The 27,609-nt window shown below is 38.9% G+C and overlaps 1 protein-coding gene across 4 annotated transcripts in view; it reads right to left on the bottom strand.

The window, feature by feature from the left end:
* Positions 1-6,774: 6,774 nt before the first annotated feature.
* The window catches only part of CRK (CRK proto-oncogene, adaptor protein), a 57,337-nt gene continuing 36,502 nt past the window's right edge, over positions 6,775-27,609 (bottom strand). For 3 of the 4 annotated variants that reach the window (XM_039507886.1, XM_039507884.1, XM_039507885.1), the window contains 2 exons: positions 25,852-26,387; positions 6,775-8,023 (listed from right to left, as the gene is read on the bottom strand). In XM_039507886.1, the coding sequence (XP_039363820.1) occupies positions 7,886-8,023; positions 25,852-26,387 (674 nt within the window). In that variant the 3' untranslated portion in view covers positions 6,775-7,885. The remainder of the gene's footprint in view (positions 8,024-25,851; positions 26,388-27,609) is intronic. The other variant, XM_039507887.1, reaches the window with a different exon arrangement.

Genomic DNA, 27,609 nt, shown 5'->3' with positions numbered 1-27,609 from the left:
CTTTGGTCTGACCCAGTAGGGCCATTATGTTTATATATATAAAGCTACCACTAACTTTTCAAAATTCTTAGGCTGTTTTAGTACCGGCTGCCTGAGAACCCCGTGGAATCCCCTATGGTTACTGAGCTTTTTTTTAGTACTTGTTAGTTGTTATAGATAGGTGATTAAGGAGCTGGTCATCCTGTTTCCACATGTGATTTGGTGGGCCGTAAAAGACACCAAGTAGTACCATATCTTGTGCTTTAATCTTGTAGTGATGCAGAAATAGGTAATATTTTTAACATAGTGCCACTCCCCTCATCCCTATATGCTCATTGCATCATTCTTAAATAGGTTATAACTATTTATTTTTTTATTTTGCATTCATATGGATCATCCCATCATGCTGATATATAGGCTGAGAATGCTGGTAGCAAATAAATGTAGGCTGAACTTTTTGCTAAGGCTTCCACATATTTGGATATTTGCTTGCTCAGATGAGTTTGTGGTATGGACAAACCTGGTTTTCTCCACTGATAAAGGAAAACAGTGGTGGTGTGAGTAAGTAGCAGGCGACACTAACATTCCTGGTGAAGGAGCTGGAGGGAGGCAGACTTCGCACACAGAATCCTTAATCTGTCCTAATAGGAAAAGTCACCAGTTTTCAGTTACTGACCATCCAGTTAATTTGAAGTCTCCAGCCATTTGTGAAATACATTATCATACTCAAGCTATCTATTATGGAGAACAGTGAGCCTCCGTCATTATTATTAATTATTATTATTAGATGGAGGTAGAGAATCAGGAACGCAGTGCTGCTGTAGTCCAGCAGATGGAGGCAAAACTCAAGAGGAAGGGGGAAAAAATTAAACTCCCTTCTTTACCTCTTTCAGGAGTCTGATTTGTCTTGTGTACTCCCAAGTTTCACTTCACTTAAAAATTACTTACTTACAAAATCAGACATAAAAATACAAAAGTGTCACAGCATACTGTTAACTGAAAAATTGCTTTATAATTTTTGCCATATAATCTTAAAAAATCAATTGGAATAAAAATGTTTACATTTCAGAGTATAGTGTATATAGAGCAGTATAAACAAGTCATTGTGTGAAATTTAAGTTTGTACTGACTTTGCTAGTGCTTTTTATGTAGCCTATTGTAAAACTAGGGAAATATCTAGATGAGTTGATGTACCCCCTGGAAGACCTCTGCGTACCCCAGGGGTACGTGTACCCCTGGCTGAGAATCACTGCCCTAGGATATGCTTGCAACATTTTTAAACAAGGGCTCTCTTAAAATATTCTACTGCACTTGTTGATACACAAAACACTCCCTGGGTAAGATACTCTCCCTCTCCCATAAACAAACAAACCCTAGTTCCACTCTTCCCCTTCCCATATTGATCAATCTTTTCACCACTTTCTTCTCCAGTTCAGCCTGCTTGGTAGCTGCTTCTCACAGGCAGTAGTAAGTAAATGTTCCTGCAGTTTGTAGTTGTAGGGTTGGCATCAGATCCCTTAGGTGGTGGGCTGAGAGGGCCCTTTTAGCGATTTAAAGACCAGAAAAGACCATTACATTAATTTACATTAATCTGCCAGTCGTCATGTCATAGAATTTCAGCCAACAAATCCTGCATCAAGCCCATAGCTTCTGGTTGACCTACAGGATATGTTTTAGAAAGACATCAAATTCTGGCTTAAGGATTTCAAGTGATATATGCTACTACATTCCTCATTAATTACTCTTTAAAAATTGTGTTTTATTTCCATTCTGAATTTGTCAATCTTCACCTTCAAGCCACTGGATCTTGTTATGCCTTTGTTTGCTAGATTAAAGAGCCCTGCCCTCTGCTATCAGAAATCTGCTCCCCATGTAAGTATTTATAGTCTGTAATCAAGTTCCCTCTTAACCACAAAACCAAGTGAGAGACAAATTTAAGATCCATATATTTAAGCTTACAAAAAAGGTTAAGATACTAGACTGGTATTTGAGATCTGGACTGTGAGTTTGGTTCTGCCCTAGGCTTCCTAGGTAACCTTAGACAAGTTAGATTTTGTGCCTCAGTTTCCCCATTTGAAAAAAGGGCTAATATTTCCCTAAATTCAGGAGCATTTTGAGAAGAGCCATTAATGTGCACACATTTCTCAGTGAAGCTTCCATGCAAAATCTGTAATTACAATAGTGGGGTGGACTCCCTTCAACAATATGCATTTTACTTTAGCTAGATGCTGCAGCATCTAGAAACCAAGAGTGTAGGTCACACGTATAGGATAAAGGACCGTATGTTGGAACCTATTGATTCAGAAAAGGACTTATGAACCAGCTGAACATAAGCTCTCTGTGTGACGTGGAGGCGAAGAAAACAAATACTGTCCTTAGATGTATAGGCAAGGGAAGAAGAAGAAGAAGAAGAAGAATCAGGAATGGCTTATTACTACTGTATACAACATTAGTGATGCCATTCTTTGTGCACTTCTGGAAGTACCTGGTGGAGGGGTGGATGTATTTGTGGGGAATATTTGGTATGTCCTCCATATACACTCAGAGAAGTGGTGGGCATCCTGCAGCCCGCCAGGGTAATCCGCTGGCAGGCCGTGAGACAGTTTGTTTACACTGACGGCAAGCACGGCTGCCCAAAAGTCCCAGTGGCTGCAGCTTGCCATTCCCAGCCAATGGGAGCTGTGGGAAGCAGCGACCAGTGCAGCTCGCACCGCTTCCCACAGCTCCCATTGGCTGGGAACGGCGAACCACGGCCACTGGGAGCTGCAGGTGACCGTGCCTGCGGATGTTCAATGTAAACAAACTGTCCTGTGGCCCACCAGTGGATTACCCTGAGGGGCCACAGGTTCCCACCACTGCTCCAGAGGCACTGATTGGAAAGCTCTGCATGCAATAGTGGTGTGGTAATAAATGAGTATACTCAGAGGGTTGAAAATATCAAACACTAGCCATAGGCATACATTGAGCGGGGGGGAGAGTTTTCTGCCACCTCCCCTCAAATATAGCCAGTTTGTGCCCATGCCTTGTCACATTGCTATATACAGGGCTAGCCTAAGGATTCGAGGGGTATGAAAATTAGTAAAATTATTCTTTAGTATACCCCCCCCCCCAAAAACTAGACTTGTTTTACATAATGTATGTATGGTGGTGGCAATGGGGAGTATCTAGTTTCTGTCCTCCCACTCTCATGCTGCAGGAGCAGGCCACAGCTGTGCTTTTAATTGTTTCATTCTGTTTGCATCAATTTATACTTTTAAGGCTACCTTTGCTAAACACACACCTTTTAAAAAATAAAATGAACACTAAGACTTTCTTTATGGGACCCAAAGCCTAGATCTGTTAACTAGATGGCCCTGCGGCTCATTAGTGATTATGATGGAATGGCCACATCTAACCCATGAGTACACTCTCCAGAACAGTGGATGCCCACTATGAACTATATGGCCACAGAAATTTCCACAGACTTAACTTGTAGACTTTAAAATTTAATTAAGAAAAATCTCTCTCACTAATGACCGTGGCTGTGAAAATAATCTTGAAACTGTGTGCAGACTCATGATCTCAGGATGATGCATTGTGTTCAGGAGCTCAGAGGTACAAGACTGCCCATTAATCTCTGAGGTTTTAACTGTGACACCTAACAATAATTTAAATGTGAATATTGTAAAATTTGTTTAACTGACGATCATTCTAGTAGAAACATTCAGCTAAAACTTATCCCATAATCCACCATTGTCCTTTACCCAGATTCCCCATACAACTTTATGATAGTTTTAAAAGTCTGAAGATGAAAGCGTGGGACCAAGGTAGAATTAATTTTAATATGCAAAAAAACAAGGACTACACTGTACTGCCTATATTTGTTTCATAATTTCTAAAAGTAAATTAAAGGGTCTGAATTTTCCTAGTGAGCCTATTCAGATTGCTAAATTATTTATGTGCAAGACTGAGAATTATTGCTAGAATATTATACCTAAGAATTGTAAAAGTTTTTTTATTATGGGAGAAATTTTGCATGTGATTTTAATTTCTGCATGGAAAATAAGCATTAATATTTGTCAGTAAGAGTTAAGACTACATTCAGGGTTTTTTAAATGAATCAATCACCTTTTTTTTTCAGAGGCCTAAGTATTACTTTTCTTGTTAATTAAGTTTACTCAAAGCTGACGTTTATCAGCTTCTCCCAAATGTAATGTTTAATAGCCTCTTTTGGGTGAGGACATAATTGAGTAAACCATTATTGTAGAGACAATCATATTGTCCCCTTGCTAATTTATATTTACACCATTAGAAAATAAATGAAAAACTTGCAGACAGCTGCTCCAAAATTATACCAACCCAATTTTTTGACTATATTTTTTTATTTATTTCACATACTATGAACATATACATTACATGCTACAAAAAAATAAAAAAGTAGATTTTAACTGTCAAGAAAGTGTATAGTGTTATAATACAATGGCACGTTCATATATTTTTACTTCAAATTGGTTTGTTTAGCATCTTTCCCCCAAAACCATTAAGAACCTGAAGTGTTTTTACTCAAATGATTAGAAATATTTGCATTAACAAATACAATTGAAACAGATTAACCAGATCATATATTAGTATAAAAGTCTGGGTTTTACAGAAATGAAATATACATTAAAAAAACATAGCAGCCAAGTTGTACTTCGTTTAGTGTGATATAACGTGTAAATGCACTAGGAGAACAGTGTAGTTGAGCGTTCTACTTTTCATGGTGTATTTCTAGAAACCATTAGTATTCTCGTTCTAGCACCTGCCTATGCACAATAAACCCAAACACTGACAGAGACAACTAAAACTTGTATGACTTCTAACATTCTTACTAATGAGTTTGGGTTTTTGGAGGGTAGGGGGGTGTGCAAAAGAGGGAACAAAGGCCACAAGACGATTCCATCTACATATTTATGAATTATTTAGTTTTATCTATCCTGCTTTAAGACATTGGTGAGATAGGTTTAATCAGTATCTTGTACAAATGCCATCTTATCCTGTAGGCCTGTATCTGATGAACAAAAACATATTTAATCTGAAAATTTAGTAATTAGTATAGTGGGGGCTGAGAAAATCTGTTTCACAAGAACTTATGTTTCTAGAATAACAGCAGGTATTAAGACTTTTGTAGGGATGATTGTTTTTCTGCTCTGCCAAAGTCTATAATAAAAGTAAAGTATTTGCAATTATATGGTCTTCACAAAAACATAGCTACATAATAATACATTTGTATTTTTAGTTTAAATGAATGTATAGGGCATTTATTTAGCAATTACAATTTCCTTATATCCCCTCCATATTAAAAAATAACCTGCATACCAAAATCACATTTTCTTAAAGACACTTTACCTACAAAAGTTGGGGAATGGAATCTTGTAGACATGACTATGGATGGCTTGCATCCGAAGAAGTGGGTATTCACCCACGAAAGCTCATGCTGCAAAACATCTGTTAGTCTATAAGGTGCCACAGGATTCTTTGCTACTTCTACATGACTATGGATATGCAGGATGATTTAATTATGATTGGAAGAATCAGCTGAAGTTGACTAAATTGTTCAATATTCTCAGTAAGGCAATACGTCTTTCCTTTATTTGCAGCAAAGAATCCTGTGGCACCTTATAGACTAACAGACGTTTTGCAGCATGAGCTTTCATGGGTGAATGCCCACTTCGTTGGATGCGACGAAGTGGGCATTCACCCACGAAAGCTCATGCTGCAAAACGTGTTAGTCTATAAGGTGCCACAGGATTCTTTGCTGCTTTTACAGAACCAGACTAACACGGCTACCTCTCTGATACTTTCCTTTATTTATGCTTCTTTTGTGATATGTGAAGAAAAATATATGCATCTATCAGCAATTAATCTATATGTATAGATATCGTATTTAGAGACTGCCTGTATCAAGTATTCAATTCCTGTAGGTAGCAAGGTCGGGGAAAAAAGTATGACTTAGATGTAAAGAAACGAACATTTTACCAGCCCATTATTAGTTTATCGTTAAGCATTTTTAAGCACATTCAGCACTAACTTAGAAGCACAGTATCAATTCAAATTAGATTAGAAATGCCGTCACTTAATTACTTCTGTCCGTCAAGTAATTAGCACAAAAATAGATGAGTTGTAAGTTTTCTACAGAGGGTTTAGTAGTACTTTTAAAAAAAATCAGTTAGGATTTCTCTATGGTAATCTGTCCCCACTACCTGAAAATTGAACAGACATACTGATCAATTAGTTCTAACATAAAGCAACTATGTAACAGATAAAGGAAAAGTATTACTGTTTCCAGTATGTAATAGTTTTTAGGTAAAATTTAATAGTATTCTATTTTATGGGAACCATGCCTCTCAGCAGTAGCCTCTGTGGTGGGAACTAGCCCTTGAAGCATTTACAACTGTTCAGAGACATTCTATTGGTATTTAACTACTTGTACATGTCCATGGTGTTTCAATTTTATACGATTTAGAAAAATCCTGTTTACAATGTAGCCACAAAAGATACAAAATAACTTTGAATATATTGGTCACTAGATTGCTGTATTTGGAGAACTTAATTTAAGATACAGGCAATGGATAGTTACCTCATTGTTTTAATTTGCAAACCTTACTGTATCCATTCTGATTTTAATGTTAAAGAAAATCAGATAAGGATTAGTAGAAAAAGTTGAATATTCAAGTAGTGCATAATATAACCTAGCCAATGCACTGATTTTTATCATTTGCTATGAAGTAGTATACTCTATTATGCCTTTTTATAATCAGTCCAGAAGCACACAAGTATTTCTATTAGTTTATTACAAATAAAATCTTCTCATGAATTCACTATCAAATGCTTTACAGATGGAAACAAGCAGAGCAGTCCAAAAAGTTATTTTAAAATAAAGGTAATGTTTAGTTTTGTTAGTTCAAGATATTTGACACTGATTTACTCTAGCCAATGACTAAGACGATTCACTAAGGATAAAGGAGTTATGAAACTGTCCCAATGTAATTTAATTTTCTCTCTTACAACTGGCTAATGTGCTCTGTGTCACTTTTTCAGAGCAATGCTGCATATTTTATTACACTTATGAATCAAATACTACCTTGAAGCTATGAATTAATGAGTAAAGTGCTATGCACACATTTGTCAGCACTGGTATGGAGGTCTACAATTCCTTAAAACACGTATTTGTGGGTAAAAAATATCAGGATGTGTTAATATAACATCTCAACTTGAAGTTAAATTAGCTACTAGCAAAGTTTGAAGCAACAGTACTGAAAAAACCAATCTCTAGTGTCCTCAAACTCATCTGAAGACGTGGAGGAAGATTTGATTTCTTATTTACTATTGAAGTGTTAGATATCTGTAAGTCACAAAGCTATCCCAATGTATGTTCTACATCTAAAAAGATTATTTGCATGGTGCAAAACATTATGTAGACTTGTTAGGGCAAATAAAGTTAGAACGAAAACAAAGGCAAAAGCTCCAGAATTAACTGTTTGTGAAATTCCTACCCATATGTTGAATTTTCTAAGGTTGATTTGCATTGCCCGTGCAAGCAGCAACATAAGCAATGGGACTTGAGAAACCTAAAAACTCTAATCAACAGATGTATTGCTGCTTTCTCCACCTGCTGCTGCAGGTAAGGTACGGTATGCTCTGTACATGAACATATGCAGGCATTACAACCTACAATCATGTACTAGTTCTGCCACTTGACACACAGGTTATCTAGTTTCGTACCCTGAATAAGGAAAGGTGGTGTTCAGTCCCGGGGGTTGCAGGTATCAGAATGCTTGTATAAGCAATACTCCTTTCGACATCTGTAGGAACACAGTCTAAATGGCGGCTGCAGTGAAACACAGACAGATTGTTCCCATCTGTAAGCAAAACTGTTGAGCCACACTCAGCTGAAGTCTTCATCAGGATTCTGTTGGTCCAGCAAGCGGACATGCGTGAATGGAAAGTGACCACGTTTACCATTACACTCTCCTTCCCATTGACCACTCACATTAATCTTTGTGACCTTGACCAGCTCACCGACCTGCAGGACAGGAACAAGTAAATGGTTATTACATAGTGCAGAAGAGTATTTAATTCCTTGTTAACCTCACTTTGGTAATGTTTACACTTGTACTCTTCAATTAAAAATGCTTACTTGCTGTCTCAAATAGTCAGTCTTTGGCAGAACAGCCTAATCCAAATTATTAAACTCTTGAAGAAAGCAGAAGAGCAGAGAGAGAAATGCAGCAATGTGTGGATAGAACACTGCCTACAATATAGAGTCTGCAACCCTGCACCAGTCTCTTTCAGTGTGTTCTTGTGGCTTGACAAATCAGCCCTCCTGTTGTGGTAAATTAATTATTGCTGAACTAACACTAGATGCTTGCGTTTCTCCTGGGTGGGACCAATAACTGAACATAAGAGGGAAGACAGTTTGCAAGTGCATAAAGGAAATACATTACTATGTTGGAAACATAACAGCGGTTTAAAAGAGAGACATCTCAAATACAACTGAAAGGTTGAGCAAAATATTTAAAGAAATAATAGGTCAGATACAACAGCCCCGCTCAGTGTCAACAATTCCTCAAAGGAGTGTTGCAAGACCCTGAGCACAGAAATAAGTGATAATGGTAGCTATAAGAGTATAGTGGTGAAATTCTCTGGTTTGGGAGAGCAAGTTAAAGGTATTACATGTTAGTAATAATAGTAATAAACAGCAGCATTTAGAGCATCTTCCATATGACTGAGCACTTCACAGACATTAAGACTTGATCAGTTGTATGGCAAGCATTATCCCCATTTGACAGACAGGAAAAATACCGAGACCTATTAGGTGACTTGCCCAAAGTCATACAGTAAGTTGGTATAAATGTCAGACTACATTCTAGGTCTATATTTTACCACATTCCAAAATTAATCACACTTTAAAAAGTTCAGTGTTTGAACAAGTCATTTCCTTAGTATTTTACTTTAAGTGTTGCTCAATTAATATTAGAGAGATAAGGTGAGTGAGGTAATATCTTTAATTGGACCAACTTCCTTGTGACCTTTACCAGCTCACCAACCTGCAGGACAAGAACAAGTAAATTGTTATCACATAGTGCAGAAAAGTATCTGATTCCTTGTTACGCTCATTTTGGTACTGTTCATGCTGGTACTTTTCTATGAAAAGTACTTACTTGCAGTCTCAAACAGCTCTAAAGCATGTCTTTCTCACCAACAGAAGTTGTTCCTTGTCTCTCTAATATCCCGGGACTGACACGGCTACACCTACACTGCAGATCAATTAATATAGCAGATACCTGATTACATAGAAAAGTCTATAATTAGAAGAATGTAAGTTGATTGCAAAGTCAAACCCTCAAGAGTTAGGTAACGCCAAATGTAAGGCTGCTTGTGGAACTTTATTTCTGCTCACTTGTGCATAGACATTATGACAGTCTTTTAAATTAAATGATTGCCAGCACATAATTTTTTCCTCAGTACTCACCTAATTCAGTACACTGGATGGATGATTCTCAGAGAATGGGGTAGATGTTTAAGACGAGAAGGAACCTTTACAATTATCCAGTCTGACTGCTACACGTGGACCTATGTCCTATTTATTTCATATCATCCAAATGCCACACTGAATATGTCGTTATTAATTTACTCATGGGCTCATCTATGGTGCTTATCATCATATCTGAGTGTCACAAACAATAATTAATTTATCTTCATAACTGCTCTGTAAGACAGAATATCAATATTCCCAATTGACAGACAGGAAATCAAGATACAGGGAGATAAAGACAAGAATTTGCAAGTCTCCACTAATTTTGTGTGTCCTGGTAATTAGGGATAATTTTTTAGAGTAACTGGAATTGTTATAACAGCTTATATGTTCAGAACACTGTACAGATATTAACTAATTAATAGGGCTGTCAAGCGATTAAAAAAATCTCAATTGCACTGTTAAACAATAATAGAATACCATTTATTTAAATGTTTTTGGATGTTTCTACATTTTCAAATATATTAATTTCAATTACAACACAGAAAACAAAGTGTATAATGCTCACTTTATATTTATTTTTATTACAAATATTTGCACTGTAAAAAACAAAAGAAATAGTACATTTCAATTCATCTGATACAAATACTGTAGTGCAATCTCTTTATCATGGAAGTTGAACATACAAATGTAGAATTATGTACAAAAAATAAACTGCATTCAAAAATAAAACAACGTAAAACTTTAGAACCTACAAGTCCACTCAGTCCTACTTCAGCAAATAGCTCAGACAAACAGGTTTGGTTACAATTTGCAGGAGATAATGCTGCATACGTCTTGTTTACAATGTCACCTGAAAGTGAGAACAGGTGTTCGCATGGCATTGTTATAGCCGGCAACGCAAGATATATATGTGCCAGATGCGCTAAAGATTCATATGTCCCTTCATGCTTCAACCACCATTCCAGCAGACATGCGTCCGTACTGATGACAGGTTCTGCTTGATAACCATCCACAGCAGAGTGGACTGACGCCTATTAATTTTCATCATCTGAATCAGATGCCACCAGCAGAAGGTTGATTTTCTTTTTTGGTGATTCAGGTTCTGTAGTTTCCGCATCGGAGTGTTGCTCCTTTAAGACATCTGAAAGCATTCTCCACACCTCGTCCCTCTCAGATTCTGGAAGGCACTTCAGATTCTTAAATCTTGGGTACAGTGCTGTAGCTATCTTTAGAAATCCCACATTGGTACCTTTGTGTTTTGTCAGATCTGCAGCAAAAGTAGTCTTACCATGAACAACATGTGCTGAGTCGTCATCTGAGACTGCTATAACACAAAATATATGGCAGAATGTGGGTAAAACAGAACAGGACACATACAATTCTCCCCCAAGGAATTCAGTCACAAATTTAATTAATGCATTATTTTTTTAACAAGCATCATCAGCATGGAAGCATGTCCTCTGGAATGGAGGCCAAAGCATGAAGGGACATATGAATGGCAAGTAAATACCTTGCAACGCCAGCTACAAAAGTGTCATGCAAATGCCTGTTCTCACTTTCAGGTGACATTGTAAATAAGAAGCAGGCAGCAGTATCTCCCGTAAATGTCAACAAACTTGTTTGTCTTAGCAATCGGCTGAACAAGAAGTAGGACTGGGGACTTGTAGGCTCTAAGTTTTACATTGTTTTGTTTTTGCGTGCAGTTATGTAACAATTAAAAAAATCTACATTTGTAAGTTACACTTTCACGGTAAAGAGATTGCACTATAGTACTTGTATAAGGTGAATTGAAAAATACTATTTATTTTGTTTTATCTTTTTACAGTGGAAAATATTTGTAATAAAAATATAAAGTGAGCCCTGTACACTTTGTATTCTGTGTTGTAACAGAAATCAATATATTTGAAAATATAGAAAAACATCCAAAAATATTTAATAAATTTCAGTTGGTATTCCATTGTTTAACAGTGCAATTAATCATGATTTTTTAAATTGCAGGGTTTTTTTTTTGTTAATCGTGAGTTAACTGCGATCAATTGACAGCCCTATTAATTAATCTTCTACAACCCTGAGTATCAGATGCGCAAGCATATTTATCCCCATTTTACAGATGGGAAAATAGAGAGAAAAAGACAGACAACCTTGACCAAGGTGTCACAGTGATATCAGTGGCAGAGACTCAGGACCTCCTGACTTTCAACTCTGTGCTCACTTCTCCAAATCAATTTACTACCAGAGTTTGAGTATCTAGAGCATCCATGTATTTCAGCTGCAGTTGTTGAGCATTCAGCCATTCTGAAAATCACTGTGTAAGTGTCTCCAGTTAGACTCAGAAAATGAGTAACACACTCCGTCCAAAACATTCTGGTAAATTGACTTGACCACCATCACAGTGGAAGTCTGTGGCTGAGGGAGCAATAGAACTATGTTCTCCTGGGTGGCATTAATCTACCTTGTATCATTCTTCCTGCAGTCCCCTGCATCAATCTCTATACCCCTTCAAACTTTTTTAGAGCAAGTGAAACTGGGAACCATGTGCCACAGGCTACACAACTCTAATTAATTTCCTCAGCACTGCCCAGACAACCTGAAGTCTGGCATTTCCTAGTAACACTGCTTGACTTTGCAACCTAAACAATTTTAATCTGATTTTTTGTATGTGATTTCTTAGATTTTTGTTTTGGCCATTCTTCTCTTTTTTAAAAAGGGCATAACCAAGTTCTATTATATGCAACTCACAAATCCTACCCCCCAATCCCCAAAAAATATCATGCATCAGCAGTCGGGTTTGAGCACAAAGACTTCGGCACTGTTGCACATGCTTTACAAATGCGAGATTAGTGCTATTTAACACTTTAGCCAAGCACTAATATTTGGCACACTGACAGACAGTGTCAGTAAATGGCCGAAATTTGGGTCTGGTTTCTACTTGCACCTGTGTAGTCTGTGGGTATGTCTACACAGCATTTTGGAGCCTGCCCACACAACAAAGTCTCACAACCTGGGTTGACAGATTTGGGTGAGCAGGGCTCATGACAGCACTCTGAAACTAGCTTTATAGACAGCACTTTGAAGTTGCAGCTCAGGCTCTGAACCCTAGGGAGAGAATGGGCTGAAGAGACCAACCCACAATTAAAAAGTGCTGTCTATATAGCTAGTTTTAGAGCACTAGTCAACCCAGACCGAGAGGCTCACTCTCATGGGCAGGGTTCCAGAATGCTACGTAGACATACCCTGTAAGGGTTTGCTCAACAAAAAAGGTTGTGAAAGACACAGCATTGTTACTACCAGTTGGTAAAATTAGATTCGCATTAATGGTCTTCTGATTCCCTGTACAGTTTGTTTTCCTGTGAGCCAGAGGTAATTTGACTGTGTAAGTACAGAAGCCATGGCAGTATGTAGATTGACATGGATGATCCACTTGGCTGTGTTCTATCCAGAGTTTTTAGTCTGTGTGCGCACTACTAATGTGAAAAACCAGGACAGTGCATGCACAGTGACATGTGAGTTGAAGGGGTTTAGCAGCAAACCAAAAACAAGCTGTACCTTGAGAAGCACAGACAGGCAATGGCCAGTTTTCAACAACTTATAAGTCTGTCTAATGTGAACAGATTTTCATGAGGCCAACAAAAGCCATCTCCTTACCCCCAAGACTATCTTCCTGCCAAATTTAAGTTTGCTCCAACCCATGGTTGTATTAGAGTTCTTTAGATAAAAACTGTAAGATTATTATTTTGAAAGAATGGAAAGCTTTAGGCACCCTACAAAAAGGGTTGCTGCTGCTTCCCCTATAACCAACCCTGGATATTTTTCTACTTCATATAATTAGTGACAGAATACCTATGTTTGGGAGTTCAAATACTCCTGAACAGCCAAAGGTGGTTAATATTTTTTTCCTTCAATCTTTCATCAATTATCTGCTAATAAATTATTAAGCTATGAATACTTAACTAACACAGCTTACAAATTTCTTGACCTAGAGGAATATATCTTGGCCAAGTTTACTAGCTCTGTAGCTAAGCCAAAATTCAGTGAGCCAGGCACTCTGAATCTGTGAGAACAGATTTGGACTCATGATATCTGCAAAAGTTCTCTACCAGTAAGGCTGCTTTAAAGTGATGCTTTGTCATCACAGCCTTCACAAAGGGGATTGAATTCTCCATTGAAATTACCTTGCCATGGGTACTTTTTATTTAAGGCAAGTTTATTTAAGCTCTCCTAATGGCAATCCTTATCAAAACTAGTCCCAGGACTAACAGTAAATAGGAAGTTGTTTCTAGACCAAGCCAATTTTGAAATAGTACTTATTCATTTTTTTTTAAATAAAAGTCAGAAATTAAACTATCCCCTTTTTCAAAGTCCAGCTTCTACAAATTTCCTTGTCTGATTGAACTGTCTACAGGACAACTGAACCACCAAATAAGTCAGACAAAATTTATTGCTCTTTAGGGAATGCCGAGGGCACAGCAGATGCAACAGTGCTAGATTTTGTATTACTTAACGTTGTGCCACATATGCACATGGTGCTTTATAGAAGAGAGAAAGATGGAATTCCTGCCTCCCCTGGAGATTACAATCTATATTTAAATTAAAATGAGATCAGAGGAAAAGGACTAGGAGTGCATGAACAGAAATAATATGACCATTTGGCCACAGAGGCACCTTGAGGATTTTGTTGTTGTTTTATTTTTGTAATGTGACTAATAAAGAAGTTTCCATGAAAAGCACATTTGGAAAAAATCCACTGATCTATTTGCCACAGGCAAACAGGAAGCTTTCCATGACCAATCAGGGCTCCTAACTCAATTGCTGTAGAATTTAAGTTTAAGAAATATATATGTCTCTTTGCTGCTTCTGTAGCAGTCAAGGCACTAGAACTGTGGCACCTGGACTTGCTGGTGGGCCACCTTCAACTCTTTAGTAGCAGCATCTTGCTGTTAGGTATCTCATGTTTTTCAAGCCCCGGATGTAATTGTAAGGCTTTAGTTACATTGTCTTGGCTAAGAACACTCAGGTGAATTAAAATTGGCTTAAAAGACTTGACAATGAAAAGCACTGAATTGGGAAATGGGAAACAGAAGAGAGTGTGCATCTAGTGAGACGCCATACTGATCAAAATTAGAACTGGATTTATTTAACTACTTAATTAAATGATCCAGAAGAGGAGGTAAACAGCATACTGCTGCAATTTAAAGAAATGAAACTGAAAGGAGTTGAACACCAGAGAGGTCAGAGAAATAATAAGGGACCTAGTGATTAGAAACAGGGTAAAAACAAAAAGATTAATTTTGGAAAAATGCAGTTAGGGAAAAAAAATCTGAACCCCTAATTAGCAGGAATCTAGAAAAACAATAATATTGACCAACACCTAGAAATGACAGTGCATAGCAAATTGCACAAGGGTTTACAGTGTAATATGGCTGGGAGAGGGGGGAAGAGTCCAGAGGAATGAGCCAAAGCTATTGAGCATGTGGAAACATTGATCCAATTTGCTTGCCCTCCACATAGATCAACACAGTTCACGTACAACTTTTGTCAGATGAAGTGCATACGCAGGCAAACAGAGTACTGATACTAAGAAATCCACTTTGAGTCCATCCATTAACAGCACAAAGACTTCTCACAATAAAAGCAGAGAACATATTCCTCCATCATCACCACAGCATAAACCATGGCCAGCACAGCTATCCTGTATAGTGAATTGCCTAAATTAACCCAGACTGAATAATCCAAACATCAAAGGAAAGAGCGCTGATCCTACTTTACAGAAAAGAGCAACCAAATATGAGAGGAATTCATTATTAAAGAAGAAAACTTTAAACCAAACCAGAGTGCATTAGTCATTTAACCATCTGTGTGGAGTATGATCAAAACCTGAGAAATATGTGAGCCACCAGTATAAAACAGATCCATGTCCTGCACTCCCATTCTGCCTAGTGAATGCAATAAAGAATGCTGCCCACTTCTAATGAAAATCAAAACACACTTGCCACAGAAAAGCAAGCCTACAAACATTGCTGAAAAATGAAATATTCTGCCTAGCCCTCAGGAAGCTAATACTATTAATATGTATTATTTGTATTGCAAAAGTGTCATAAATCATAGCCTCATTGTGTTAGGTCATGTATAAACACTGAGTTTATAATCTAGGTATAAAATGAGACAATAGCTGGTTCCATACTAGTAGATGAAGGAAACCTCTCAATTTCTAGTCAAAATCATGAAGAGCTAAGACAACTGAACTCCAACAATATGCAATAATGTCAACATCCAGGATGCCTTGCACACATGCCATCTCTGGATCCACATGCTGAACCTGATTGTTGGCTTAGAAGTGGGCATGGTACATAAATGGTTTTGCTTTCCTGTTCTTACTGCCAGCATCTCCTAAAAAGGCAAAACAAGGCTGATGAGATGGTAGAACAATATAACCACTTGTTGACCAAAACAGATAATATGTTGGTCCCAATTTGGCAAGCACGAGACAACAGGTGGATGCAACAATGCCAGACACAGAAAATCTCAATTGCTAGTAAAAATCATTGATCGATTAGACACAACCAGACTCCAAGAGCATGCAACATCTGCCAACATCCTGGATTCATTGCAATTAGGCTTCAGACTAGGATACAGCCCTAATAGCATTAAATGATGACCTATGACAATGAATACAGGGGGAGATTTTCAAAGGCACAAATGGTGGTTGGGGGTCAGATTTACAAAGGTATTTAGGCACCTAACATTGCAGACAGGCATCTAGTGGGATTTATTGGAGTGTCTAGTCATATTATGCAACCAACCTCAGTATCCTAAATCCTACTAGATGCCCGTCTGCATCATTAGGTGCCTAAATACCTTTGTAAATCTGGGGTTAGATGGCCTAACTTCAAATGACTTTGAATAGGAGTTAGGGACCTAACTTTTATTTGTGCCTTTGAAACTCTCCTCCAGTGACCATAGGTCAACATTCATATACTTAGTCTTTAATGCATCTTTCAGGACAGTTGACCATAAGGTGCTGGTGACCACCATGCATGGTGGCAGACAGTACAGAATTACATAGTCTCTAACAGGACCCAGAGTAGTAATGCCAAAACCTTCACCTCATGAGGCCCACAAGGATCTGTCCTCTCCTCTCTTCCCACCCAATATCTACATAAGAGTTGAAGAGGCAAGATATCATGTGCCTCATTACCAGCAATATGCTGGTGACATTCAGCTGTATGTCATTTTCCATAGAAGCAGCCAATGCTATGACTAGGATATCATAACATCTTCAAGAGATCAGTTTACGTTGGTCTTGCCTGAGTTTAGTTTAAGCAATAGTAGTTAGGGAAAGGGGAAAATGTTTCAGAGAACTAACCAAGACGCTGATCTTCCCCTTCCCCAGAAAGCATCTAACCCCTATTCATCAAAATGGTACAAAGCCTCAAGTCCTGATCAGCTCATCACTAGCTCAAGATACCCATGTGGTATCAGTGGTGAAATATGCCTATTTCTACCTTCAGCTGGCTAGTAGAACTTCACACCTACCTCCTAGATGATGATCTGGCCAAAATGATCCATGTATTCATCACCTCCAGACTGAAATGCCACAACACACTATGAGGCAGATACAGTATGTTAATGCTGCTTTCATTAGCAAATGACATTTTTCCAGAACAGCTGTTGAGAGCTTTAAAGCTCCTTTGCCATCTAATGCTGCCATTCCATCTGGGAAATTTCAAGTTATTTTATGTATAACTTTGTCTGGGAATAGTGTTCCACCAGTTATAAGCCCTGATACCAGACAGTTCTATCAGTCTTTCACCATTCTGATTTTAGAAACCAAGTTCAAGCTTGCCCATTGCTTTATCCACTCTGTCATCATCATCCCCAATGTTGACACTAAAATCCACCATTATTAAGCAAATGTCATGCTTGGGAATATTGTCAGAGTTTGTTGGCAACTGTAGAAATGATCACTGATCTTACTGTAGTTGCCTGTTGGTGCATAACACTGTATAATTGTCATACTCGTATCATGTTTTAAACATAATCTGCTGTTAATCAGCTCCCACTCTCTCTGATTCTTCTGCTTTGGAAGTCATAGTTAATGCTATTCCTGAGCGCTAACCATCTTGCCTTCCTAATTACACTGACATTTTAAAAAATGTTTTTTATCAGCTCTTGGCCATTGACATTAATTTGCTTCAAGAATTTCAAAATGGTGTGTCCCCATTTCTTTCATCACCTGCACAGCTTTTGTTGTTTCATCCATTGTTGTAATGTTCCAGAAACCTACTTTCAGTTCATTTTGCCTTTAATATAACAAAGGTTTTACCAATGCGTTATAACCAAGTGTTTCCATAGATTAAAATATTTTCTCTGATAAGGTTAAATCTTCTGTTTTAGATGTGACAGTGTATGCAAATTTCGAAAGGGATAATTGGAAATGAAGTGAGAGTGCTGAAGAGGGACAATTCAGAGCCCACCACACAGGAACAGTGGAACAGAGGTGGTTTGCATCTCTCCTACCCTGGGACTGCAGGTTAGGGTAGCCCAGTGGTTCTCAACCAGGAGTATGCATACCTGGTGGGGTACACAGAGGTATTCCAGGAGAAACATCAACTCTTCTAGATATCTGCCTAGTTTTACAACAGGTTACATAAAAAGCACTAGAGAACACAGTACAAACTAAAATTTCATACAGAGAAAATGAGACAGTAAGAAAATTTTCAGTAATGGTGTGCTGTAACCCTTTCATATTGTTATATCTGCTTTTGTAACTCAGCAGTATTTAAGTGAGGTGAAACTTGGTGTGCGCAAGACAAATCAGACTCCTGAAAGGGGTACAGTAGTCTGGAAAGGTTGAGAACCACTGGGGTAGCCTTGAAGACATTGCAGCACCTGGTGGTGAATGAAGGACTAGCAGCACCGGGAAACAGATGGAGCAAAGGGCCACCCTCAGCCATGCCCCCCACTTTGACCTCCTGCCACTACTAGTGCACTCTCTGCACTGGGGGAGGCATGGAGCCAGCTCTGAGCTTGTCAGAGTCCCACTGCACTGGAAGTATTCTCAAGGGGCTTTATGGCTGCTTTGCAATCCCTCTGTGCTGGCATAACCTGAAAAAAGGGGCTGTGGGACACCAGTAAATACAGATCAATAATTAAATTCTAGGTAAAATATACTACAAAACAGATAATTTGGTTTGTAAGTTTTTATATTATAAATCTTACAGAATAACTAGCAACTTATCTTGGCACTTCCCCTGCCCCCAGAAGTCTCCCCTGGCCCATTCCTCCCAAGATTGTACAATATATGAAAATGAAAGCCTCTTTAGTGCACTGTTATATATTTAAAAAAGCTACCAGAGTCAGTAAAGTAAGAATTATGGTTCCCAAAGCAAATTTAACTTGTCCCTCTGGCACATATGGAGTACTACTGTACACAGTTAAGAAAAATAGTTGTTCTGGTTTCGACACCTTCAATGAAGGTTATCAAAAGGGGAGATTTCTATATTTTAGTATTCTTTGTCACTGTTTCACTATCTCCATTTAGTGAATGGAGCTGTCTCTCATTTGGATGTGACCTATCAGTAATACTTCCAATCTCTTTAGATTGATAAAGCAAAGTAAGATTGAAAAAAAAATCTTCACCTCATTGGAAAACAGGCATAATCAGTTTCCAAGGTATTACAATAGCTTTTAATTTTTTTTTTAAGTTAAATTGTTAACTCTCAACCAATCAAAGTTAGAGCTTCTTAAATCAGTTTCAAAACTTGGCATTCCAATGCTTTGTTTCAAACATTTGACAAAGTCTGATAATGCACAAAATAAGACAGGTTAATTTAAATGCTCTGTTTTGCTCAGATGCCCTTAAAGAACGGTTTTACAGAGAGTTTATCTATCCCATTAGTGGAGAATTGGGAAACATTTATTTTTATGAAAGAATATGTGCAACTCAGTTTTCCCTCTCACCTTGTATTGTTCACTGCTGGGTGTAAAGAGGTTAATTTCCTTCTTGAAACAAGACAAGCAATGCAGTAACTGAAGGGAAGTCACTGAACAGGAATGAACTATTAGGAACCTATGTCTCTAAGGGTAATTACTACACATCTCTAGACAGGTAAACAAGTTTGCAAAAGTACTGCACCTTGGGGGAAACTGCATATACTGGTTTTGACCCAGTTCAGGAGGCCCAGAAAACAAAGAAATGAGAACTGTATTTAGTGGTCAGTCTGCTATGAGTGGGCGGCGGGAGGTATCACTCATTGGATCCGAGATCTAACATGAAACTGCAACCAACTGGAGCAAACCTTGCTGAAATGGTTTGATGGGTTTTGAAACATACCAGGGTCCCCATGTGGCAGACTGCTGACACCTAGTAAGACTGGAATATATAAGTTGTTTTTTGTTTTCGAGACATGTTTTCTCTAAATAAATACTTTGCTTCATGAAGTCTGGTTGGCCACTGATTAACCCTGTCACAGCCCATGGGAGGTAGCAGGAAAGTAGTTGCTGAACTTAAGTCAGACTTGCTAAAGCAGTGCTTCTCAAACTTTTATACTGGTGCGAGCCTCTGAGTACGACCCCCCCCCTTATACATTAAAAACACTTCAATATATTTATCACCATTATAAATGCTGGAGGCAAAACGGGGTTTGGGGTGGAGGCTGACAGCTTGCGACCTCCCCCTGTAATAACCTTGCGATTCCCCTGATGGGTCCTGATCCCCAGTTTGAGAACCACTGTGCTAAAGTGATCATAGTGAGCTGTAGGAGGAAATTGCAGCCTAAATCTCTTGTCTGGAGGGAAAAGAATGCAGGTTCCTGCTGCAAAAAAGCTAATGACTAGAGGCCTGAGAATAGTATCCTCAAGGAGGCCACAAGGTCAGAGGTGCAGTTACCCCAGAACTTTAACACCATCTTCATTACACCAGCTGTAGCTGTTACATTTTTACAGCAAAATCCTGGCATTTACCACATAATCATCTCCACTGACTCAAATATAATGAGAGTTACACAGAGTCCCACTAGCGCTGCATACAGGATCTATACAAGGCACACACTTTGTAACAAAGTAATGATGAAGAGGGGATGAAGGTATTTCAGGATCATTTACATCCTTAGTGAGATTCTAAACCTTCATTTCCTTAACTATGTTTGAAAGTGAACATTTATGCATATCAACATAGCTTTAATTTTACAACATCTGATACGTATACTAGATCTTTCTTCCAATATTCAGTATATGCTTTGTCAGGGTATCATTTCCTCCAGAAAGCAGCTCTTTTCTTGGGCTTTTCTAAAACACACTATTTTTAATCTTATGGAGGCAGTACAAAAGTGCTATTCATAGTCTGGATCACAAATAGAGGGCTTGAAAAAGCCACTTGCCTGGGGCAAGCAGAAAATTTCCCCAGGTAGCACAGTCAGCCTCTGCAGAATCAAAGCTTTCATTAAAAAAATTAGTCTCTTGCCCTTACGGTTATGTGGAAATTTTTCGAAACATTAATTGAATATAAGTCAATGGAGTGCACAGAGTAGGTGCATGACCAGGGTAGGGTACAGATGCACAAATAGTGTACAATGTATACTGTAGAGAAAAGAGAAAGATTTAAGGAAATGAGAGGAATATGGTACTAAGAGACAGAAGGGGGAAGAGATCAAGACAAATATTTGGGAGGAGGTAGAGTGCACAGGGTATAGGGAAAAGAAACACAGTGGAGACAACTCAGTAAGATACACACTGATCTATTTGAGACAAAAAACATTGTATGGAGTGAAGCCAGGAAGGGGGGGGGGGGGAAGAGAAGATCTACCAGAGCAAAAGAAATGTAAGGGCAATTTTAAAAAAATCAGAATTGCCAATAATAGAGAAAGAACAAGAACCATACTATTTTTATTTCTTTAAATTGTGAGGGAAATGGCAGAATTGGTATTTTGCACCCTCATTGGTAGGGTCAGCCCCTGGGCTAGTAGATGTTTCACAAATTTTTCAAGCCCTACATACATGATAGTTCAAATGTAAATAAAATAAACTAGATGAAGGTACTATAAAATGGATGCACAACTGGTTGAAAAACCATATTCAAAGAATAGTTATAATGATTTGCTGTCAAACTGGGAGGATGCACAGGGGTTTGTCCTGGGTCCAGTACTATTCAGTATCCTCATTAATGACTTGGATAATGGAGTGAGAATATGCTTATAAAATTTGCCAATGACACCAAGCTGGGAGAGGTTAGAACTTGGAAGTACTTTGGAGGACAGGATTAGAATTCAAAATGACCATGACAAATTGGAGAATTGGTCTGAAATCAACATGATAATATTCCGTATAGATAAATGCAAAGTACTACACTGAGGAAGTAAAAAATTAATGCACAAATACAAAATGGGGAACAATTGGCTAGTCAACAGTATTGCTGAAAAGGATCTGGGGGTTAAAATGGATTACAAATTGAATATGAGCCAACAATCTGATGAAAATTCTGGGGTGTATTAACAAAAAAGAGTTGTATATAAGACATGGGAAGTATTTGTCCTACTACACTCAGCACAGGTGAGGGCTCCGATGGAGTACTGTGCCCAGTTTTAGGTACTACGTTTGAGGAAAGGTGTGCACAAATTGGAGAGAGTCTAGAGGAGAACTACAAATATAATCAAAGGTTTAAAAAACCTGACCTATGAGGAAAGGTTAAAAAACTGGGCATGTGTTAGTCTTGAGAAAAGACAACTGAGGAAGGACAAGTCTTCAAATATGTCAAGGGCTGCTCTAAAGAGGACAGTGATCAATTGTTTTCCATGTCCACCGAAAGGTAGTAGGACAACAAGTAACAAGCTTAATTTGCAGCAATGAAGATTTAGATCAGATATTAGGAAAAGCTTTCTAAATATAAGGACAGTTAAGCATTGGAATAGGTTACCAAGGGAGGTTGTGCAATTCCCACCATTCAAGGTTTTTAAGAACAGGTTAGAAAAACCCCTGTCAGGGATGGTCTAGGTATACTTGGTCCTGGCTCAGCATGTGCACAGACTAGATGATCTCTGGAGATCCCTTCCAGCTCTACATTTCTAGGAGTCTATGAAAAAGGGAAAAGGGAATCAAATCTTAGTTAAATCCTTAACTTGTTAAGCACAATCAGTGTAATCCCCACCCCCCATTTTAAACAGCTGAGTCTCTAGGGGGTACCTACTTGAACGGGGTACTCACCCATGCTTGCCTGGAAGGGGTTAATGTAGGATAAAAAGGGGGCCAATTAACCAGACAGGCCACAGCTGAGGGGAATCAGGTGTTTTAGTAATCCCCTGACCCATAGGTGCTGGAACTAGGGGTGTTGCTGCACCCCCTGGCTTGATGTAGTCTTCATTATATACCGGGTTTACAGTTTGGTTCAATGGCTCTCAGCACCCCCACTATACAAATTGTTCCAACACCCCTACATTGACTGAATAATGAGGGAGCTCAGCTGAGGAGGAATGAGTGGTCTGGATTTATAAAGTTGGCAGCCGAGGGGGGCTGCAGGGAAGTAGCTTACAGTCACTACATGGGAGGAAGGAACTTTGGGGCTGACAAACCCAGAGGAGGAAGAGCCAGAAGGTTAGGAAAGGCCCAGGGAAGAGGCAGTAAGGTCCAGAAAGGAACAGACCTTACCTGGTGATTAGAGGATCTCTGAGCTGGAACTTGGAGTAGGGGGGCAGACCCAAGTTCCCCTACCAGCTACTGGGGAAGTGGCACTGGCTGGGCAGTGAATGGGAAGACTTCCTGTGCCCGTTCACAAGAAGAGACTTTGATAATCCAGAAGGGGAGGACACATCTGACTTGGCCAGAGGGCTGAGCCATGAACACATAAGCATCTTGCCTTGCTGAGAGCCAGGAAGACAAGGCAGGGTGTGTGGTGAGAGATGGAAAAGAGGCACTGGACCTAGAATCAGCTAATCTCCAGAGTGACCCAGAGGAGGCACAGTAGCGATGAGCAGACCCTGTGACACTATGACTTCATGGCTTTAGTTAGGAAAGAAGATTGCAGCAGTTCTCAAACTTTAGGTCGGGACCCTAAAGTGGGTTGCAACCCCATTTTAATGGGGTTGCCAGGGCTGGTTTTAGACATGCTGGCCAAAGCCCAAGCCACACTGCCCAGGGCCAAAGCCGAAGCCCAAAGGCTTCAGCTCCAGGTGGTTGGGATTAGGTTACATGCCCCCCCGCTTGCCTGAAGCCCTTGGGCTTCAGCTTTGCCCCCTGCCCAAGGCAGTGGGGCTCAGGCGAGCTCAGGCTTTGATCCTCTCTCCTGGGGTCATTTAGTAATTTTTGTTGTCAAAAGGGAGGTCGCAGTGCAATGAAGTTTGAGAACCCCTGTGCTAGTAGTATTCTCTAAAGGCATTTGGAACAGGGGAGAAAAGGTCTCAGCGGAATTTCACTTCCTTACAAACTGTGGCAGACTGATAGGTCATTTATCATGAAAGGATGAGTGTCCAATCCCATGAACTCAACTACTGGAAGACCTGGCCAAGGCACCTGCAGGTAATTTGCCCCTTATAAATGGGCTGCACAAGACAACCTACATTTCCAATGCTTTCTAAGGGAAAATAAATACTTTCAATCCCACTTTGTATCACCAATCAACACAGCAGCTTTCTGTTACCGTACATTTAATTATAACATACATTTTCTTAATTCTTTATAAAGGTTGCTTACAAGCTTTAACTTTGCACTGGAATTTTCTGTTAAATGTGAACTAAACCTAAAGAGGGAAGTCCAAAAATGTGTACCAACTGTACCCACTAATAAGGCTGCTAGAGATATTGGAGGATATGGTGTCACTCAACACATAATTTCAAATTTCACTGAACTTTGGACAAAAAACAAAAACAGCTGCTCTTTTTGGTTTGCTAGAGATGACAACATCAATATCGGAGCTCGTGTACATCTGGTACCTATGATATCCCATAATGCATCATTCTGGGCCATCTCCAGTCAAGCTAGAAAAGTAAACAATTTTAGGGCTTTATGAAATTCTAAAAAATAAAAACTATGTGCTGAGTGTCCCTCAAAAGCCTGGAAAAAATGTTTGTGTGTTAATTCTAGGGCACATTTCTTGATTTACTCAGATTTTTATTTTAGCTTTCCATTTCACCTTTAAAGCATAAATGCAATAGCATATATAGTAACAAGTTACATGCGTGCACCCTGGTTACAATATCTTTAGGAAACAAAGTTTTGGATTTTCCAAGTTATACATCTATAATCTGATTAACACCACATTACTTCTGATGTTGCTATGACAGCATTATTAATAATGTTGTAATTATGTATAGCGTCCACATCACTGAGGTATTTAGGTACATTTTAACAAGATAAAACTAAATTATCACAAGAATGGGGAGCGCTTCCTCTGTGCCTCCTCACAGAAACTGTCTCAGCTTCCCTGAAAGAACCCAAGATGGTGGACACAGGAAGCAGATTAAATAAAGAAAATCCAGAGATTGTAGTTAAAGGAAAGCCTAGATAAAGAGATGCGTTTTACATGCCACCCTGAGAGGAAAGCCTACCACTGAGAATGCCCTGCTCCCAATTCCCTCAAGCTTCACTTTAAGGATATCTAGTTGAAGTGTGCCATAGAGTACTCCTATTTCCTTGGCATCTCATTTTAAAAGAAAAAAGAAAAGAATGCATGTATGACTATTTGAATGTACAATCCAAAAATGATTCAGCGCTTTAAGGAAAAGTGGTGATGCATCAAGAAGCATCCTGCATCCACTCGTCCCAATGCTTTCCATGTGTAGAGTTACCAGACCACATGAAACACAGGGAGGTATTGAAAGAGCAATCACCTAAAAGGTGCTCTTATTTCAGTGTGTGATGTTCCAGATAAACCACATGCATGCATGATCAGCACCATCTCAGTGTGTTATTAAAGGAGATCATACATGAATCCTGCCACAGAACCATTTGTATTATTAAATTGGAGATGTGGGAGAGAAGTCAGCATGCCCACTTAGGAATGGAAAGAGACTGTGCCCAAGTATTCAAATAACCAGTTTATGAACTCTTAACTTTGTTATTGGAAAAAAAACCTCAGAAGCATGAAGTGAATAAGAAGAATGTGGATGGGGAAGCGTTGCTATATTAGTAATGCTTTTAGTGAAATAGGTTATTTGTTCAGTGAATACAATACCCTAAACATTTTATAATATAAATTATCAGAACCTTCTCTAGTCTAATAGGTTTAAAATAAAGTCTCCACCCAAATCATTAAACTAGTTATTAGTTTTACATCAAGAGTAATATTACAATGCTTTCTCCCACTCAGCATTCCTACAAAGGCTATGTGTTTGAAAGGGAAATCCCTTGAACAAATCTCTTCTTTCTAATTTTTGCCCATTATGTACCTCCAAAGCCAAGGCTGTCTTGTCGTAGGCATTAGGGACTCGCTTCTGGATAACCCGGGCATAAATAGGGCCATTCTGAAGGTTAGGGAGCGGAGTGTTGATGCTGGGTTGGGCATAGGGCCCTGGCTCCGGCCCTCCCAGTGGCTGTGGGTGGGAACTATCCTGGTTACCTCCAATCAGAGTAGATACCGAAGCAGAGGAAGGTCTATACTTCTCCACGTAAGGAACAGGTATCATTCCCCTCTTTCCATCGCTGTCTTCTGCATTCCACCATTGCTCTTCAGGCTTATCCCGGATTCTCAGTATGTCTCCTTTCTTAAATGGAAGATCTTCCTCATCATTTCCATTAAAGTCAAAGAGAGCTCGCACATATTCAGCTTCTTCCTGCCTCAATATAACTCCACTATTCTGCTTGGATTTGGAAACAGGTTCTATCAAGGTTGTAGTGTCCAAATAATGTATTTTGTAGAATTCCAGTAAAGATGGTAATGAATCAAACTCTTGGTCACCTATTCGGAATCTGGAGGGATTCAACCCTAAAAGAAAATGGCAGCACATTATTAAAGAGAATATAATAAAAATGTGACAAGTTGAAATTTAATCTCAACGAAAATTATTGAAGTTTACAGATGAATAATTTGATGCAGAATTAGGCACTATACTTCAGGGTAATGTTGTTCATTGTATCTAACCTAGTTAGTGATTTGTATATATGCAAACATGGAAGAAAACTGAAGTTTGATTTGTTAGAATAGTGAAGTGAACAGTATCCTGTAACTTCCAGAATGGGGAGGTAGAGTGTGTGGATTTTATTCAGATGGAATGGGATCTTATTTTTAGAAGTAAAGTTTGTCAAACTAGGAAGGTGGGGTTAGGCAGACTAGAAAATTTTTTTAGCAGTGAGCCAGTTATGCTATAGTTAAGATTAAGACCAGCTTTCTGTCAAAGCTCAACTCTAAGTGCTTGACTCCTGTAAAATTTAATGACCACTTAACACTGTTTTATACCACCTAAACGCTTGCACGCAGGATGCCACCTAAACCTATACTTTCCCTTACCCATCTTTAAATCCACAGACTGCTCTCATATCCCTTCTTACTATTGACCAGACCCATAGAAAGTCAACCCCATAGCCCTACCACTGACATACCCTACACACCTCTCCATTGAAATGATGCAGACTGGAACCTCAAGTTACACATTCGCCTCTTTCATTTGATCCTACGCATGGCGGCATAGAGCCAGATACCCATATATCAAAATCACACCTCTGCATTCCTCAAACAAATCCACAGATCTCCTTATATCACAAACACACCTCTAACAATCGGCCCCACCTATTGCTTCCACTATTCAGTACCTCTATATCTAGAACACTGAAAGCAACTGGCCTGCATGTAGACAATTGCCAAGGGCTCTTTCCACCTCCAGAGGGGCAGAGGTACGGTTGCATGGGCACTTACCTTAACTTTGTATTTCCTTGTTTTCACAAGTTTGAGTTTGCTGAACTTGATGTTCTGTGTTAATGAAGATTTTTACTATTTAATAAGTATCCGATTTTCACTCCCAAGTTTATTCTGAAGGAAGTAAAGGAGTTTTGTTTCTTGTGTGTGTCTTTGACCTACCACATCTATAAACTCAGCGACATTCAGCTTTTCACTTGGGACGGTACAGGATTTTAATTTCCAAAGTATAAGACATCTGTGTATTTCATATAGAATGCATTTTAGGTACAAGCCCAAGATAAAGAAGGAACGG

Source organism: Mauremys reevesii, linkage group 20 (genome assembly GCF_016161935.1).
Source record: "Mauremys reevesii isolate NIE-2019 linkage group 20, ASM1616193v1, whole genome shotgun sequence".
Lineage (NCBI taxonomy): Eukaryota > Metazoa > Chordata > Testudines > Geoemydidae > Mauremys > Mauremys reevesii.
Note: the sequence above shows the minus strand (reverse complement) of the source record. Positions and strands in the feature narration are given on the sequence as shown.